Below are 18,177 nucleotides of genomic sequence, written 5' to 3'. Positions count from 1 at the left end.
AACCCCTGTACTCAATACTCTGACCAATAAAGGAAAGCATACCAAATGCTGCCTTCACTATCCTATCAACCTGCAACTCCACTTTCAAGGAGCTATGAACCTGCACTCCCAGGTCTCTTTGTTTAGCATCACGCTGTAGGACCTTACCATTAAGTGTAGAAGTCCTGTTAAGATTTGCTTTCCCAAAATGTAGCTGTTCGCATTTATCTGAATTAAACTCCATCTGCCACTTCTCAGCCCATTGGCCCATCTGGTCCAGATCCTGTTGTAATCTGAGGTAACCCTCTTCGCTGTCCACTACACCTCCAATTTTGGTGTCATCTGCAAACTTATTAACTGTACCTCTTATGCTCGCATCCAAATCATTTATGTAAATAACAAAAGTAGAGGACCCAGCACCGATCCTTGTGGCACTCCACTGGTCACAGGCCTCGAGTCTGGAAAACAACCCTCCACCACCATCCTCTGTCTTCTACCTTTGAGCCAGTTCTGTATCCAAATGGCTAGCTCTCCCTGTATTCCGTGAGATCTAACCTTGCTAATCAGTGTCCAATGGGGAACCTTGTCGAATGCCTTACTGAAGTCCATGTAGATCACATCTACTGCTCTGCCCTCATCAATCCTCTTTGTTACTTACTCAAAAAACTCAATCAAGTTTGAGATTAAAACCAGCTAAGATTGATGTTCCTGCTAACTTTGTAGAAATCCCTTTTGGGACATGAAATTTTAATGTCTGGTGATTATCAGAATGGATTTAGCCATAACATTGCTCCATGGTTTAATTGGGATGAAAGTTTATGATCTATTATTTGTGGGAAGTTGGATCTTCGAGTAAATGGGCTTTTGGTTTTCACTGTGGTGAAATTCTGATCTTTTGTAAGGAAGGGCCAGAGAGTCATCTGGGATAGTGAACCAAAGATAGCATTTCCAGCAAAGCATGTGACTGAGTTAAATGACTAGCAAATTACCCAAGATGTTGCTAAATGGAACTTTTAACAATGTATGGAAAATACAGAAGGCCAGAGGTCAGAAATAGGTTGATTGCAAAAGAAAAGATCCACTCCAATGGCAGGGCAGTCATTTAGTTTTTTGGAAGTCTTCAGGCCATCAGAGCTGGAAAGAAGTCTTTAAGCTGTCTTAGCAGCTTCAAAGTAGTCAAAAGTCAGAGAAAGGTCAGATTGCCTATCCACATGCCTCAAGGAGAGACAGTAACAGAAAGAAACACTTCTGATGAATGGATAGAAAGTTGCCAAAAGAAAGTATTGAGACCTCATCAGTTTAATAAGACATTTTAAAGTGTAGCTAGCAATCCTACTTCATTGGGGTTGAGTGTCTGTAAAGTATATTACAAGGGAGCAAAAATGATTAGATTAGATTACTTAGTATGGAAACAGGCCCTTTGGCCCAACAAGTCCACACCGACCCACCGAAGCACAACCCACCCATTCCCCTACATTTACCCCTTTTACTAACACTACGGATAATTTAGCATGACCAATTCACCTGACCTGCACATCTTTGGGCTGTGGGAGGAAACTGGAGCACCCGGAGAAAACCCACGCAGACGCTGGGAGAATGTGCAAACTCCACACAGTCAGTCGCCTGAGTCAGGAATTGAACCCGGCTCTCTGGCGCTGTGAGGCAGCAGTGCTAACCACTGTGCCACCGTGCCGTCCAGAGTTGAACCTGAGTTGAAAAATGAGTTGAATCTTTCTTATTACTGCTGATTATAAAATAATTCCAAATTTGTTTTGCTTTCTTGTGTTATAAATAATAAATTTGTTAAAAGTGAAAGTATTCAGTGACTGACCACCACAATTTGTGAATGGCGAAAATGAAATTTATGGTTCATCAAGCTGGGTTTCATTCTGGAATCTGCCTTGGCTAGTATTGCCAGTAACTGGGATCATAATACACTCAGCCATCATGGTCCGGTGTATGAAGAATACCTTTTGATCTATGCAAAAATGTCCCAGCCTCAGTCAATCCTTTGAAAATTGGGAGAATATTGGCATTAACTTAATAGACATTCTGGCTATTGAGGGAGTGCAGCGTAGGTTCACGAGGTCAATTCCTGGAATGGCAGGATTGCCTTACACGGAAAGACTGAAGCGACTGGGCTTGTATACCCTTGAGTTTAGAAGACTGAGAGGGGATCTGATTGAAACGTATAGGATTATGAAAGGACTGGACACTCTGGCAGGAGGGAACATATTTCCGTTGATGGGGGAGTGCCGAACCAGAGGACACAACTTAAAAATACGGGGTAGACCATTTAGGACAGAGATGAGGAGAAACTACTTCACCCAGAGAGTGGTGGATGTGTGGAATGCTCTGCCCCAGAGGGCAGTGGGGGCCCAGTCTCTGGATTCATTTAAGAAAGAATTGGATAGAGCTCTTCAAGATAGTGGAGTCAAAGGTTATGGAGATAAGGCTGGAACAGGATACTGATTGGGAATGATCAGCCATGATCATATTGAATGGCGGTGCAGGCTCGAAGGGCTGAATGGCCTACTCCTGCATCTATTGTCTATTGTCTAATATCAAGTTAAATTAATTGTCTGGAATTGTGCAATTGAATATATGCTTCTTAACAGCCAATTATCTGCTCATTTTGAGGTTTGTTTTGGTGGTGTTTGTGTAATTCATGCCTCAACTTCTGGCATTTTTCATACACCAGTAGCAGTCTGCGCTGGTGATGAATATTCCCATTGTTCTTTGAGATTGTTATATGGTTTGATCTCCACATTTTCACATGAAAGCTTGCCAATTTTTTAAGAAGTGGTTGGAGGTCAATCCCTCAGATTCTGTGCCTTTTAAATAATTCAGTAACGTCATTTAACTGGTTACAATCATAGTGGATATATAGATGGAATTTTAATCTGGGTAATGGGGTCCTCACACAAGCAAGAACTCTGCATGGCCTCCCATTTAGGGGAAACTATCCAGTGGCTGGCCTTCGCTGGGATATTGGGGATACTCTCCACCCGCCCCTAACCAAACATTGAGGGATCCAGACCAGAGGTGAACTTGGCTGGCACGGAGAGGTTAAAAGGAAGGGCAAGAAGTGGCTCTCGGCCCAAACCCAACCCAACAAATGGTTTCAGATTTCCTGCACAGCCAATCCCTTGGCACAACAGTGGCTGAATGCCAGCGATGGAAGATGAAGCCTCTCTCCAACCGCCTCTTCTCTTCCCCCCCCCCCCCCCCCCACCCCCGACACACACATGCGCACACACGCACGCACACACACACACATGAGCGGCAATTGCTCAAATGTCCAGGATAAATCCTACAAGGAGGATGGCAGGGTAACTACCCCACACCACCTCCAAAGATGCTGCTTGGGTTGGGGAAAGGCAGTGTGGTGGGCATTAAATTCTGCCACATGCTACAGCAGAGTTTCTGCCCAGTTCCACTGTACATCCATTTTGGGTCAGACCTGAGCACTGGGAGCTGAGATACTGATACTTTTTTTTAAACCTTATTAATACTTGCTGATTAATAATCAAACCCAACATTCCAATGTTTTTGAATTTTAACCCCTCATACTTAGAGAGTGACAGTGCCTGCATTTCTCAAGGTTTGGGAGTATGTGTTTCCAGATGACTGCATTCTGAGTAAGTAACAGTTCATGCCTGAGTTGTCTATAATATATTGAAACAGATTTCTTCTTACAGAATCTGCTCACCACCTCTGAAAGAAGCCCAAGGCACTGACAAACAGAACCTCATGGCCTTGTGATGGGAGCTAGCAGTCTGGCTCACTTTCTTTTGACATTTGATACAAAATGATTGGAATACTTATTTCTGTTAAAATAAGAACGTTGAAGTCTTTTTTTTAACCATGAAAGCAGTCCCAGTGGAAATGAATGCTTGTGGTTGGAAACTTTGCCGGGGGATATTTACTATAGTTTCACTTCAGACCTAAAATTGTCGATGCTATCTCTTGGGCAGAAGTGGGTCCTGCAGATGCTGGAGATTAGAATCAAGATTAGAGTGGTGCTGGAAAAGCACAGCAGGTCAGGCAGCATCCCAGGAGCAGGAAAATCAACATTTTGAGCAAAAGCCCTTCATCAGGAATGATCATCAGTTTACTGATGGAGTGTAGACTTGATGGGTGATAAAAGGGTGGGTTGGATCTGTTCTGCTTTTTGTGCATATAACATACTTTGCAATGTCCACATTGTTAAATTGATACCAGTTTTGTAATTGTCACTTCTAAAAATGTTTTGATTTGTTATTTCATAAAACAATAGGAGGATGCACCAACAGGCAATGACCTGACTACTCAGTTGACCTCCACAGTTTGAAATTGAAACAAAGCTTGATAGTTAACTGTTAATCAGCATTAACTGGTACATTCTCCATTGCATAACTTCTACTTGCCAACTAATCAATACTCTCCTCCCATGCAGTATGCACGTTTTATTTCTTTCCCCCTGAATTGGGTTTCATTGTGAATTGTCCTGATGAAGTGAAGGCAAAAAGTTTCAACAAACATTGTCTGTTTGTTCTGCAGCATTCAAGCTCTGCACTTCTAAGTGAATTTTTTGATAATTAATGTGAGGTTTGCATTGTAAGGTGTTGAGAGTTATATTTTTGCAAGATATTATATGTAGAATGAATGAAAACAGTTCTGATTCTGCCAACTTCCCAGAAAGGTGTAGAAGACTTGTAAGCTGTTGTGCTATCACCTGTCATTTTAACTTCTAAGCTGAAAAGGAGTTGGGATCAGAGAGAGTGAACGAGCATTTTCAAGAGTAAGGTCAACATTTCTTATATTGTCATATTGCAGAGCAGAGGAAATCATTTTTGAGAATGGGTTTCAGATGTCCTAACAAATGAAAGACAATTGGAGATGGCCGAAGTTCGATGTGTTCGGCAGAGCGAAGAGGCGCGTGGCTTTGTGAGCCTCCGCAGCTGAATGCTGGAGTGCACAGTACTGACTGCCCCTTGACTGGAGAATCATGTCTGCTTTGGATCAAAAGTTTCTGTCACAAGGTTTCGTTTGACTGAAGCAACTTGTGCTTGATGCACAGATCTTTGGATACGTGAGGGAAGACATTCCACACATTTTTGGATCCAGTGTGCAGACTTGGCTACATTTTCTTAATTAACTGCAACCTGATCTTTAAGATACTTGGACTTGAAGCCATGATGCTGCTTGATGTTACAATTTTGAACATTTGACAGTAGGCTCCTTCCAACGATTATAGTCACTGTTTCCCTGCTGCAAGGAGAGTGTCAGTGTGAATTTTGAACCATTTTCTTTGTTCTGCTTTGGTTGAAGAGACACAAATTTCAGCCAACTAATTAATCTGATGGTATTGCTGTGGTGTGGGTAGGGATAAAAGAAATTATTAGAACAGGCTTTACTGCTGGTGGCTTTAAGGGACTGTCCAAAAACTGAGGTACGTGGGTTGGTAATCATTCGCTGTTACTCTTCAGCTGGGCAGAGACGTGGAAACACAATGGAACCAAGTGTGGAGGACTGTAACTCCATGGAAACTGTGATGTGTGTAAAGTACAATGAGCAATGCCACTTTCTGTAGCTTAATGTTTACACTGGCTACAAAAAAAAACATTTTAGTGAATAGTACTCTTCATCATTTATTACAGCAAACGTTTTTCAACAACACATGGTTTCAGTTGGCAACTGAAAGTTTGAATCATTATTTTTAAAGTAGTTTAGAGTCTCTATGAAAATTGTAATAGTTGCTTGAAATATGTTAGTGGCAGAAATCTCTGATCTGCTCTGACAGTGTTATTGGGTAACTTCATGGAAGCTGTGGCTGACTACCTCATTGTGCAAAATCTACGGCAGCAAATGGAAAAAAATTACAAATGTACTTCTTTATTTCTCCTACTCTTGCAATAGGAATAAATTCTTCACCATTCACTATGCTGTTGTCTCACATTTATCAGTAAATCACATTGAATAATGGCAATCTGTGTTGTTTGAAAAGTATTGTTTTGCAGCAGTATTGCGTGCCCAGTATTGTCACTATAAATATTATTAGCTGCAACTGGTTATGTTCATTTAGTTTTGTTTAGGAAGTTTTACATTGGCTTAGGGGCATATGGTATCAGAAATAATCTGTTAGCATAGTTTTCTGATAATGGAACATGCTTACAGGGAGCGTTATTTTCAAAATTTGATTCTGAGAATAGTGGACACATCCCAAACATGAATAACATTGAATTCAGTGGGGTGCTACTCAGTCTTTGCTCAGAGTTGGTTATAACTGAAGCACTGAGATTAGATTTATACCTTGAAATTACTGCCAGATGTGTTTTCATAATAAAGTGATACCTCCTTTCTGTGTGGCTCCTCCTTGTTTTTGTGGTGTCAACAGATTTCAGGAGCATACCAATGGTTACCTATATATGAACAGTTTCATTGCATGGTTCACTATTGTGTTGTTACTTAATGTTCATTGATGAATTGTTTGTACTTGTTAAATGGGAACTTCAAGTATCAAGTTATATTGTTTTTGCATTGATAATGTTCTTCAACAGATGTTAATGCTATTCAGATGTTGTGTTCAAATATTCCTTAATAGGTCTTGTTGTTGTGCTGTTTAAAAGTAATGGAGCTGCATGCTTCTGCTTGGCTCACTGGTTCTAGGAGCCTTCTTGGAGAGTTTGTTTAGAATACATTTGGAAATTATTAGCATGAAAAATGGCTGACCTGTCAATCATTGGATCAGCATGGGAATAGCTTCCAGCAATTAAGTTAGAATTCCATGAAAAACGAGCCTTGTAATTTAGCTCGTGATATCAATGCAAAAGTTTTAAAGAGAAGATAGCAGTATTATCTCCTGAAACTCTATTCTCGCATGCATTATTTTGCCAATAGAGACCGTAACCACTATTGATTGTTATAAAAGCATATTTGTTCACTGATGTTGTTTTAGGGAAGGAAATCTACCTTTCTGACCTGAACTGACCTACATGTAATTCCAGACTCCCAATAATCTGCCAAACGTTTAGCTGCCTACTGGGCCAGGAAGGATGGGCAATAAATGCAGGCTTTAGGAAGTTTTTATTAGCCTTGAATATAACATGTCCAATAACCTTATCTGATGGAATCCAAAATAAACCAAGAAATTTCGAGTGACTTTCGCATCAGAAGTTGCGTTTAATAATCATTATGTCGGACCGACTTTCTCTGTTATTGAATTATACATGGTCCATCGGGTTGCAGCTCCAACATATTGGGGAAATGATATAGCGGTAATGTCACTGGATTAGGAATCCAGAACTCCAGGGTGATGTTCTGTTGGCATGGATTTGAATCCCACCATGGTGAATAGTGAAATTTGAATTCACTAAGGAAGCTCGTTTAATGATGACTGTGCAAAAACAGCTGATTGTTATAAAAGCGTTCATTCATTGGTCTTTAGGGAAGGAGATTAGACCCATTTTCCTCTGACTAATAGGCAATTTAGCCTGGCCAATTCACCTGACTTTCACATTTTTAGATTGTGGGAGGAAACCAGAGCACCCGGAGGAAACCCAACAGACACTTGGTGATTGTGCAAACTCCACACAGACCCGAGGCTGGAATCAAACCCAGGTCCCTGGTGCCTGTGAGGCAGCAGTGCTAACCACTAAGCCACCGGGCAGGCCCAAATATGCCATCCTTACCTAGTCTGACTGACATAACAGACTCTCACCAATGTGCTTAACTCTTACACTGCCATCTGGGCAATTAGGAATGGACAACAAATGCAACCCTAGCTAGAAATGCCCATCAACAAATAAATTTACCTGTTTTTGAAAAAGCTTGGGCATCTTGGGAGTTGAGTTACTTTAAAATGCGAAGCTTTGTTCCCACATGTAATTTCCTCCTTTTAAGGTCAGAAGACCTAATAGCAGAAGTAGTCCATTTTGCCCATCGAGCCTGTTATGCCATTCAGTGAATCGTAGCTGATCTGATAATCCTCAGTTCAACTTTCCTATATTTTCCCTTTCACCCTTAGATTTTTAAACTAATAAGAAATTTATCTAATGGCACTCAATGATCCATGCTCAACATCCCCCGTGCTAAAGAATTCCACAGACGCACTACCCTCTGACAGAAGAAAAATCTCCTTCTCACAATTTAAATTTGCCACACTTTATTCTGAAATTATGTCCTATGGTCCAAGGCTCTGGCACAAGGAGAAACGACATGTTGGTTTCTATGCTATCAAGTCTCCTCAGGAGCTTGTACGTTTCACTAAGATTACCTCTCATTCTTCTAAATTCCAATGAGTACAAGCCTAATCTACTCAATCTCTCATCATAAGACAGTCTTTCCATTGTTGGTACCAGCCCAATGAATGTTATCTGTACTCTCTCCAATATGAGTGTGTTTTCCTTCAGATAACTGGCTCAAAACTATTCATAGTACTCCAGCTGTAGTCTGACTAGTGCACTGTATCATTTTAGAAAGCCCTCCCTACTTTTATACTTCATTCCCTTTGAAATAAAGGCTGATATTCTATTCACCTTCCCTAATACCCTCTGAACTTGTTTGCTAGTTTTATTTTGTGATTTCTGGATAATGATTCCCAAAGTCCTCTGCTCTGTAGCTTTCTGCAGTCTTTCTCCATTGAAATAATGTTGAGCTCCTCAATTCATCTTGCCAAAGTGTATGACCTCAGATTTTCTAACATTAGGCAAAAACCTACAAATCAAATGTAATTGTTTAACTTATCTATCTGTTTGCAGATGCTGTACATTCCTAACTACTTGCTTTCCCACTTATTTTTGTGTCATTCACCAATATGGCTATAGTACATTTGCTTTCCTCATCTCTCATTAAGAGATGTTTTAGACAAATGTAGCCTCTGAGCACTGATCATTATAGCACACCACAAGTTATGGATTGCCATTCTCAAAATGGCCCCCTTAACCAAACTCTGTCTTCTAATAGTCAGCCATTCTGTAACCATATTCCATCATCATGGGCTTCTAGCTTATTAAGCAGCCTAACGTGGTACCTTACCAGATGTCTTCTGAAAATCCAAGTATGTTACATCTACTTTGCCTTCTTTATCTATCCTGCTTGTCATCTTCTCAAAGAATTCTGGTGAATTTGTCAGGCATGAGTTCCCCTTCATGAAACCAAGCTGACTCTGCTGATCATATAATGTACTCTTAATTCTCCATTGCATCCTTTTGTTAACTCTAACAATTTCCAAATCTCAGATGTTAAACTAACTGGCCTACAGATACTTGTGTGGTTACATGGGCATATATTCTATCCTCTGGGACCTTTTTCAGAATCTAAGGGTTCCTGGAAGATTATGACCAGAGTACCCACTATTGTATATGCTTTAATATTCTGGATCTTAATGTCATACCCCATTGCTCACCAGAAAAGAAAATATTTGACTTGCTTTCAAATCTTTGTGTTGGTGCCTATAGTCTAGCCACAAACAAACCCCTGAGAATAGATTGCCTTCCAATTCTACCTCAATCCCTTTACCAGTTGCATCTTGCTGAGACTTGGAGCAGGCAACTGGATTGAAAAATAAGTATTAGATCAGCACAATGCAAGATATTTATTTAACAACGTCTGATTTTTCAATAGGATTGCGAATGAACAAATACAGAGATGTTGATTACATGTTACATTTTTAAAAAAATTTGCATTTGGATCTTTCTTCCCCCAGTTTGTTTCCCTTGCCACAGATTCTTGTTGAACTTGCAAGTCTGCAGTTAACTATAGGTCTCTCATACTGTACCCTCTTCACCTGATAAATCTCAATTAATGTTACTTCCCCTCTCTCCTACAAAGCACCCAGGTCTCATCCAAAAAGCAGTGAATTGTGTAGTCATGCATTTACACGTAGCCTTGTGGAGCTATTATATTGTTTAGGTGAAGCATTTTCTTCAGTTGTATAAGGTTATTAGAAAAGGTAGTGAATGTGGTGTCAAGACATGCAGTGGCATTTGTCACTGTTTCTATTCTTGATTAGACAGGCTGAGAATCCAACAAGGCAGGACTTGCACACAGAATGGTAAGGTCCTGGGGAGTGTTGCTGAACAAAGAGGTCTTGGAGTGCAGGTTCATAATTCCTTGAAAGTAGAGTTGCAAGTAGACAGGATAGCGAAGAAGGCATTTGGTATGTTTGGCTTTATTGGTCAGTACATTGAGTAGAGGAATTGAGAGGTCATGTTGCAGGACATTGGTGAGGCCACTTTTGGAATATTGTGTGCGGTTCTGGTCTCCCTGCTATAGTAAGAATGTTGTGAAACTTGAAAGGGTTCAGAAAAGATCCACAAGGATGTTGCCAAGGTTGGAGAATTTGAGCTATAGTGAGATGCTGAATAGGCTAGGGCTGTTTTCCCTGGTGCATCGGTGACCTTATAGAGGTTTATAAAATCATGAGGTACAGAGACTGAAAAGCTGAGTTCTGTTCCCCAGGAAGGGGAGTCCAAAGCTAGTGGGTTTAAGGTGAAAGGGGAAAGATTTAAAAGAGATCTAAAAGGGCAACTATTTCATGCAGAAGGTGGTGTGTGTATGGAAAGAGCTGCCACGGGAGGTGGTGAATGCTGGTATAATTATAGCATTTAAAAGGCATTTGGATGGGAATATGAATAGGAATGGTTTAGAGGGATATGGGCCAAATGCTGGGCAAATGAGACTAGATTAATTTAGAATATCTGATCAGCATGGACGAGTTGGACGGACGGGTCTGTTTCTATGCTGTACAGATCTTTGACTCTATAATTCACATTCTGTTAAACTGTCAGTAAATTATCAAGTCAAAAATGTTCCAATTTCCAGAGGGAGACTTGACGAGCAATTGCCTGAAAATTTTGAAATGCTGGACCTTTTGTGAAATCTGAATATCCGAAAATAAAACACACTGGGAAATACTGCATTATGATAAAAGCCAGAATATTTCATGATAATGAAGACCACATCATATTTTTTGGGATTTTGTGGCCCATACTTTCTTTGAAAAGTCGGTAAATGCACAAAAAGATACTGAGGTAAACCAAGACTTCATCAAACTTTTATAACTTTAGTAGGAGGACATTCATAATGAAAAATGTTGCTTGTATTATTGGCCAGTCTTCTCTTCAGAATGATTAGTTCAGAACGCCCTGTTTGGTGCTTACCTTGTATGGAATAAGTCAAGAACATTAGTATCACTGTTTCTGTAAAATGTGTTCTTTTATGCTCCTTTGTAAAATATTCATGTAGTATTTATCTGTTGTTGCAAATGTGTTTTTCCTTAATGAGGTCTTTAACCCAGACATTGTAGATATTAAGCCTGTAGACATGGAAGAGTTAACGGAAGTGATCACAGCTGCTGAATTCCACCCCCACCATTGTAACCTATTGGTTTACAGCAGCAGCAAAGGAACATTGCGACTCTGTGACATGAGGGCAGCGGCACTATGTGACAAACATGCCAAATGTAAGTACTCACTCTCCAATTGCAGATGTACATTCATAGTTGAAAAGTTAGTCACCCTGTAGCTGAATGCTGGTTGGCAGTTACTTAGCTGAAATTTCCATCTGCAGTCGCTCTCCTAATGGTTCAGTCAAGAGTTTGACAGCTCAGGGAGCGGGTAAGTCTGCAGTCCAGTTTTGGGAAAATTTATGTTGTCGACCAAACTGGTCTCTTGAATAACTCTTATTCATTTGACACAACATGATCTCTGAACATGCTGCCCAAGGTCAGCAATCTCCTCTTGTTCTCTTCTTGCATCAGCACCTCCCTTGATTTCTCTTGCTATTTCTCTTGGTTTCACTTAACATTGAGCAAAGGAAACTTGAATGGTCCATGGAGCATGGCCGATGTCAGTGTCTGTCATGGTTGAAAAGATGTATAGGTTTTGATCATTTTCAATATCTTTCTGAAGACTGGATTGAGGTAGGCAAAAGAAAATCTCAACTTAGATTATGTACTGTTTCCACCATACATTAGATTAATATTTACACAAGTATAGGTAATATTACTTTAGCCCCTTTTATGTTATGTAATGGTGTTGAGCATAATGAATTCCAACACTTTCAAAATGGGCAGATTTCTGGTTCAGTATTCAGATAAATAATGTATTTTCTCTCTTTTCAATCTGTGTAGACCATTTTCTGAGCTTACATATACAGATCAGAGAATGCATAACTAAAAAGCATCAGCCAAAAATATTTTTATTCCCAAGGTTCCCAAACTACGGAGAGCGATGCATTTTTTTCCTTTCCTCTGTGTGTGTGTGTGTGTGTGTGTGTGTGTGTGTGTGTAATTTGGATTTTTAAAAATAAGGCTAAACAATTATATCTTCATGTTGCAAACTGATTATTTTAGCCACCTTCATGGAATACAATATATTGAGAACTGAATGAAACAATAATATTTAGATTATAAAGTATGGGATAGTGGAACTAGAAAATGACAACCTTCTGAAGCTTTGAATAGTGCTATGTAAATGCAATGTTCGTTCGTTTCATGAGAGGACTATATTTTAATTACAGCACTGACAATCCCATAAAATTCTTTGTATTGCTAAACTATAGTGCAGGGCTCTGACCATCCAGGTCAACAGTGAGATGAAAACTTAGAAAAGAAAAATAAGTTTCATCTACGAGTCAATGAGTTGGTGGCACCAAATTTTGTTTTAAAAGCTTGCAGGTTCTAGAAGAAGGCCAAGATGAAGGGATGTGAAGAATTCAGCAATTCTTAGGGAAATAGGAAGAAAGGAGCAGAAATTTCTGCTTCACAGGCACAGACTTCGATAAGGCACAGAATCCTCTTTGATACTTCCATCTACAGTGGCAACTCAGCCTGAATGAGTTAGAATAGATGACAATGCAACAAGATGAACGTGCATGGAGGGAACAGTTCAGATTAAAGCAACAAACCGGAATGGTTATGAACATGACTCTATTAACAACAATAATAAATAACAGCAATATCTGGGAGAGAATGAAGCCTTTGCTTTCAATTCAACAATGACAAATGGGAATATTTTCTCAGTGATAACTGATTAGAAAAGTGTGGAGGAGTAATGCAACTTCAGGCAGAGAGCTTTTGTCAGAACTAAGTCTAGCATTTACTTACCATTTATATTTCAGTTTTTCAGAATGTGAGTGTCTTTTTTGGCCTTGGGGGTGTGTTTGCACCTTATCTTTGGAATGTAGGAGAGCAATCTTTCATTTTTATCCTTGAATGACTGAGTTATTGTTTTTCCTTGTTTCTGAATAGCGCTTCTGTGCATTCCTATAGATAGGAAGCAGTTATTTGTGGGGGATTTTTCCTGATGAAGCTCCTGTTTCTAATCCAGAAACAAGGAGAATTGTTCTCCTTCTCTAATTTATGTTTCGTTGTTAATGGTTCAGCAAAATGATTCTGAAACCATTTTTACCATAAAATTAACATTTCAACTGTTCCAAATTTGTATTACAGCATTGATTTTGCAAAGACAAATAGTTTAAAAATACAGCAAGCAAATCACCAACATGTGAACCTCTCAGGCTGCAGCACTGCGTGGAATTACAATGAGATTCAACAAGCCTGACGATTTAGATGGTCATAAATACACCATCTTTTGGTACATAGGCCCCATTTGTCAGATAGAGGTATAATAAGGTCTTGTAGTCATTGATTAAAGTCCATTTTCCAGATCTGTGAGTTGGAAAATAGCCATTTAATGTAGCAGTGCTTCAGTGAGCCAGTGTAGAGTTCAATCAGCAAAACAGTGTGTACAACATGTGACTGATACTGTGTGATGACAAAACAAAAAAAAGCAGTAATGACTGACAGTGTAAATATCGTTGGTACCTGTATATCTGTATCAATATGAAACACGACAGCTGACATCTAATAACAGTTCAAGTAATTGTTGATTTTATTGCTTAAATTTTTGAGCCTTTTACAATTTTCCAAAGGGTTCTTCCCTATCTGCTTTTAAATTGAACTTATTTCTTGTCCATTGTGATTAACCTGATTGACCTCCTGCCTGGGTAAAGAAGGAACCCGAGTATTAGTGCTCATGCCGTGTGATGACACGGATCATGTTGAATCAGTGGAAATGATTCACTGAACAATCTGAACTTCAGACATCTTGTCAAACCTAAGTAATGGGTACAGCTTTGAGGAACTGGATTGAAAGTAATTAGGCTGCAGTCAGGCTGGCACAGAGGCATTTACATGTTTGAGCTGAATAACTCATTGGCGCATTGAAAAACTGGTATAATAATGGCAACCAGTGGTCATCAGGTTTCGTTTTCACTTTGTGACTTTATTGAATGCATCATCTTGTAATGCTGCTAATGTATCTCACTTCTCTTCACATTGATTTGCTTTCCTCTGGCATGGAAAGAATATACGCATGCTATTGACAGTATAATGTTTTATAGTCGATTATTGCTTTGACCTGCCTAGTTTTTTTTTGGGTTTTCACCAGACTGAGTCATTCCCATCAAACGTCTCCACAAGTTGGGACGTGTCTCTCCCTCAGTTATTGTCGATTTGTGGTCTGGATTATGTGCTGGAAACTCCTTCATGTGACTTGCAGTAAATACATAGCAGTCACCTGACTGTCTCTGTTTATATTGCAACAATAATAGTAGCTTGCATTCATATAATGCCTTTAGCATAGTAAAGTGTACCAGTACGGTAGCATTGTGAGCAAAAATTGATTTTGAAATGTGATTGGTTCAGGCTAGATCTTTTTCATCTGATAGGAATTACCTTGAATGGAGTTGTCAGAGGGCTTGTTAGTGTATAGCCCAAAGAGGAAGTGCAGAGAACCAGCAAAACATACTTGAACCGAGAGAGGGTTTGTTGTAATATTAAACCTTTTCAGATCAGACAGACAGTACACCTCTAAGGCTGTTTCATGATGTCAAGCTCTTGACTTAAACTTGAATAAGGATAATTATAAGGTTAAAAATCAGAAAACATTAGATTATAGTCCAACAGCTAGCTGCCTGATGAAGGAGTAGTGCTGAGAATACTTGTACTTCCAAATAAATCTGTTGGACTATAACCGGGTGTCATGTGATTTTTAACTTTGTCCACTCCAGTCTAATACCAGCATTCCACATCCTGACAATTATGAGGGTATTAAAGCAGAGCTAAGAAACGTGAACTGGTAAATTAGTTTAAAGGATAAAGCAATAGATTTTTAAAGGGACATTTCAGAATACACAGAATAGATACATTCAAGTGAGAAAAATTCCAAACAAGGATCTATTATCCATAGTTAATAAAAAGAAAAGTTTTAAACTCAAAGAAAAGCTGTAAATTTGTAAAAAGCTGGGAGTTAGGTCAAAGAATTAAGCAGAATATGTTTAAAAAGCAAAGAATGAATATAGGATTCAGAACTTTCAAGTATGAAACAAAATTCACTAATATGGTAAGAGTTTCAACAGCTATTTAAAGAAGAACACCATTAACAAAGTGAGTGTTGGGCCTGTAAAAGAAAAACTTACTCTGAGGAATTAATAATGGAAAATAAAGAAATGGCAGATGAATTGAACTGGTCTTTTTTATTTGTTTTCCACTATAGAGGATAAAGTATGATCCCATAAGTAGCTGTCAATCAGGAATTGGCAAGTTGGAGAATCTCAAGAAAATTACAATTACCAGAGAAATAGTCCACAGTGAACTGTTGGATCTGCAGATTGACAAGTCCCATGCCTTGATGGTTTTCATCCTTGGATCTTAAAAAAAGTGGCTAGTGAGATAGTTGACGCATCAGTTTGATTTTTCAAAACTTCCTTGGAAGATCATGGTGGCTTGGCTGGAAGATCACGGTGGCTCAGTGGTTAGCATTGCTGCCTCACTGCAGCAGAGTCCCAGGTTCGATTCCAGCCTCGGATGACTGTCTGTGTGGAGTTTGCACATTCTCCCCGTGTCTGCGTGGGTTTGCTATGGGTGCAATTTCCTCCCACAATCCAAAGATGTGCAGATCAGGTGAATTGGCCATACTAAATTGCCCATAGTGTTAGGTGCATTAGTCAGAGGGAATTGGGTCTGGGTAGGTTACTCTTTGGAGGGTTGGTGTGGACTGGTTGGGCCGAAGGGCCTGTTTGTACACTGTAGGGGATCTAATCTAATCATTGCCAAGCCAGGCAGCATCCGGAGGTGGAAAAGTCAACCTGAAACATCAACTTCTGCACCTCCTGATGCTGCCTGGTTTGCTGTAGTCTTCCGGCCTCCTGCCTGTCTATTTGATTGGAAAGCAGATCATCTTTTATTCAAAAGGTGAAGGAGACAAAAAGCCAGTAACTATAGGCCAATAAGCATAGTGTCTGTCATTGGAAAATTGTTAGAGTCTGTTGTAAAGGGTGTAATAGCAGAGCATTTAGAAATACATCATATGATCAAGTAGAGTCAGCATAGTGTTATGAAGGGGAAATCATGTCTCATAAATTTAATAGAATGTTTTGAGGAGATGGCAAACTGGATACATAAAAGGTGAAGCAGTGGATTTAATCTATTTGGATTTGAAAAGGTGTTTAATAAGGTACCACACATTAGGCTCTTATATTGAATAGCCTATGGGGTTAGAGATTGGCTAACTCCCTAACAGAAGACAGAGCTGAAATATGATGGGGCATTTTCAAGATGGTAATGTCTAACTAGTGATATACTATGGGGATCAGTGCTCGGGTCACAATTATTGACAATATACATGAATGACTTGAATAAGTGAAGTGAATGTACTGGAGACAAGATTGCGGATGACAAAAATAGGTGAGTAGGCAAGTGGGGCAGATGACGGAAAGAGTCTGCAGAGGGATATAGACCAATTAAACGACTGGGCAAAAACTTGGCAGACTGAAAATAATTTGGGAAAATGTGAGGTTATGCACTTTGGTGGGAAAAAAGAGGAATTGAATATTAATAAAATGGAGAAAGACTGGGAAAGCAATGGAACAGAGGATTTGAGAGACATTCATGAGCCACAAAAAGCTACCGTCCACATTGGGTAATAGGGAAGGTAAATGTTGGCCTTTATTTTGAAAGGAATGGAGTATAACAATTTTTCTAAGCATACAAGGTACGAGTCAATCCACAGCTGGACTGTACAAACAGTTTTGGGTCCCTTTATTTAATGGCATTGGATGTAATTCAGAGAAGGTTCATTTGGATGTAATGGAGAGAGTGTCTTAGGAAGAGAGATGAGTAGGTTGGGCTTGTAGGCATTGGAAGTTAAAAGAATGGGAGGTGACCTGATTGAAACGTACAAGATTCTAAGAGGAATTCATAGGGTAGAAATGGAGAGGTTGCTTTTCTTTATGGGAGAGTGAAGGACCAAAGGGCATAATCTCAGATTAAGGGGTTGCACATTTAAGACAGAGTTGAGGAGAAATGTCTGTAGAGGGTAGTGATTTTGCCACAGAGAGGTTTGTTGAGATTGGTTCGTTGGGCAAGTTCAAGGCTGCATGGTCAGAATTTTAATCAATAAAAGAATGAAGGATTTTGGATAGAAGGTGAGCAAGTGGAGTTGAGACTTACCAAATAGATCGACCATGATCTCATTGAATGGCTGAGAAGATATGATGGGCTGAATGGCCTACTTCGTTATAGACTCATAGATCTCTACAGGTTGGAAACAGACCCTTTTGGTCTAACTCATCCATGCCAACCAGACATCCTAAATAAATCTATTTACATTTGGCAACATTTGGCCCATATCCCTATAAATCCTTCCTATTGATATACCCATCGATGCCTTTTAAATGTTGTAATTGTACCAGCTCCACCACTTCCTCTGGCAGCTCATTCCATGTTTGCGCCACACTCTGGGTGAAATCTTTCTGCTCTCACTTTAAACCTATTCCCTCGCATTCTGGATTCCCCACCCCAGGGAAAAGACTTTTCTGTTTACCCTATCCCTGTTCCTCATGACCTTATAAACCTCTAAGGTCACCCCTCTGCCTCCGACGTTCCAGGGAATACAGCCCCAGGCTATTCAGCCTCTCCTCATAGCTCAAATCCTCCAACCCTGGCAACATCCTTGTAAATCTTTCCTGAACCCTTTCAAGTTTGACAACATCCTTCCAATAGCAGGAAGACCAGAATTGGTTGCACTATTCCAAAAGTGGCCTAACCAATGTTTTGTACAGCTGCAACACGACCTCCCAACTCTTATACACAGAACGCTGACTAATAAAGGAAAACATACCAAACACCACCTTCACTATTCTACCTACCTG

At 39.7% G+C, this 18,177-nt stretch overlaps 1 protein-coding gene across 5 annotated transcripts in view; it reads left to right on the top strand.

Annotated features, from left to right (window-relative positions):
* The window catches only part of LOC140485661 (serine/threonine-protein phosphatase 2A 55 kDa regulatory subunit B gamma isoform), a 337,293-nt gene that overhangs the window by 243,905 nt on the left and 75,211 nt on the right, over positions 1 to 18,177 (top strand). For all 5 annotated transcript variants that reach the window (XM_072584052.1, XM_072584050.1, XM_072584051.1 and 2 more), the window contains one exon: positions 11,261 to 11,425. In XM_072584052.1, coding sequence (XP_072440153.1) covers positions 11,261 to 11,425 — 165 coding nt within the window. The remainder of the gene's footprint in view (positions 1 to 11,260; positions 11,426 to 18,177) is intronic.

This window comes from Chiloscyllium punctatum, chromosome 14 (genome assembly GCF_047496795.1).
Source record: "Chiloscyllium punctatum isolate Juve2018m chromosome 14, sChiPun1.3, whole genome shotgun sequence".
Taxonomy (NCBI): Eukaryota; Metazoa; Chordata; class Chondrichthyes; order Orectolobiformes; family Hemiscylliidae; genus Chiloscyllium; species Chiloscyllium punctatum.
This window is presented reverse-complemented; position numbering and strand designations above follow the sequence as displayed.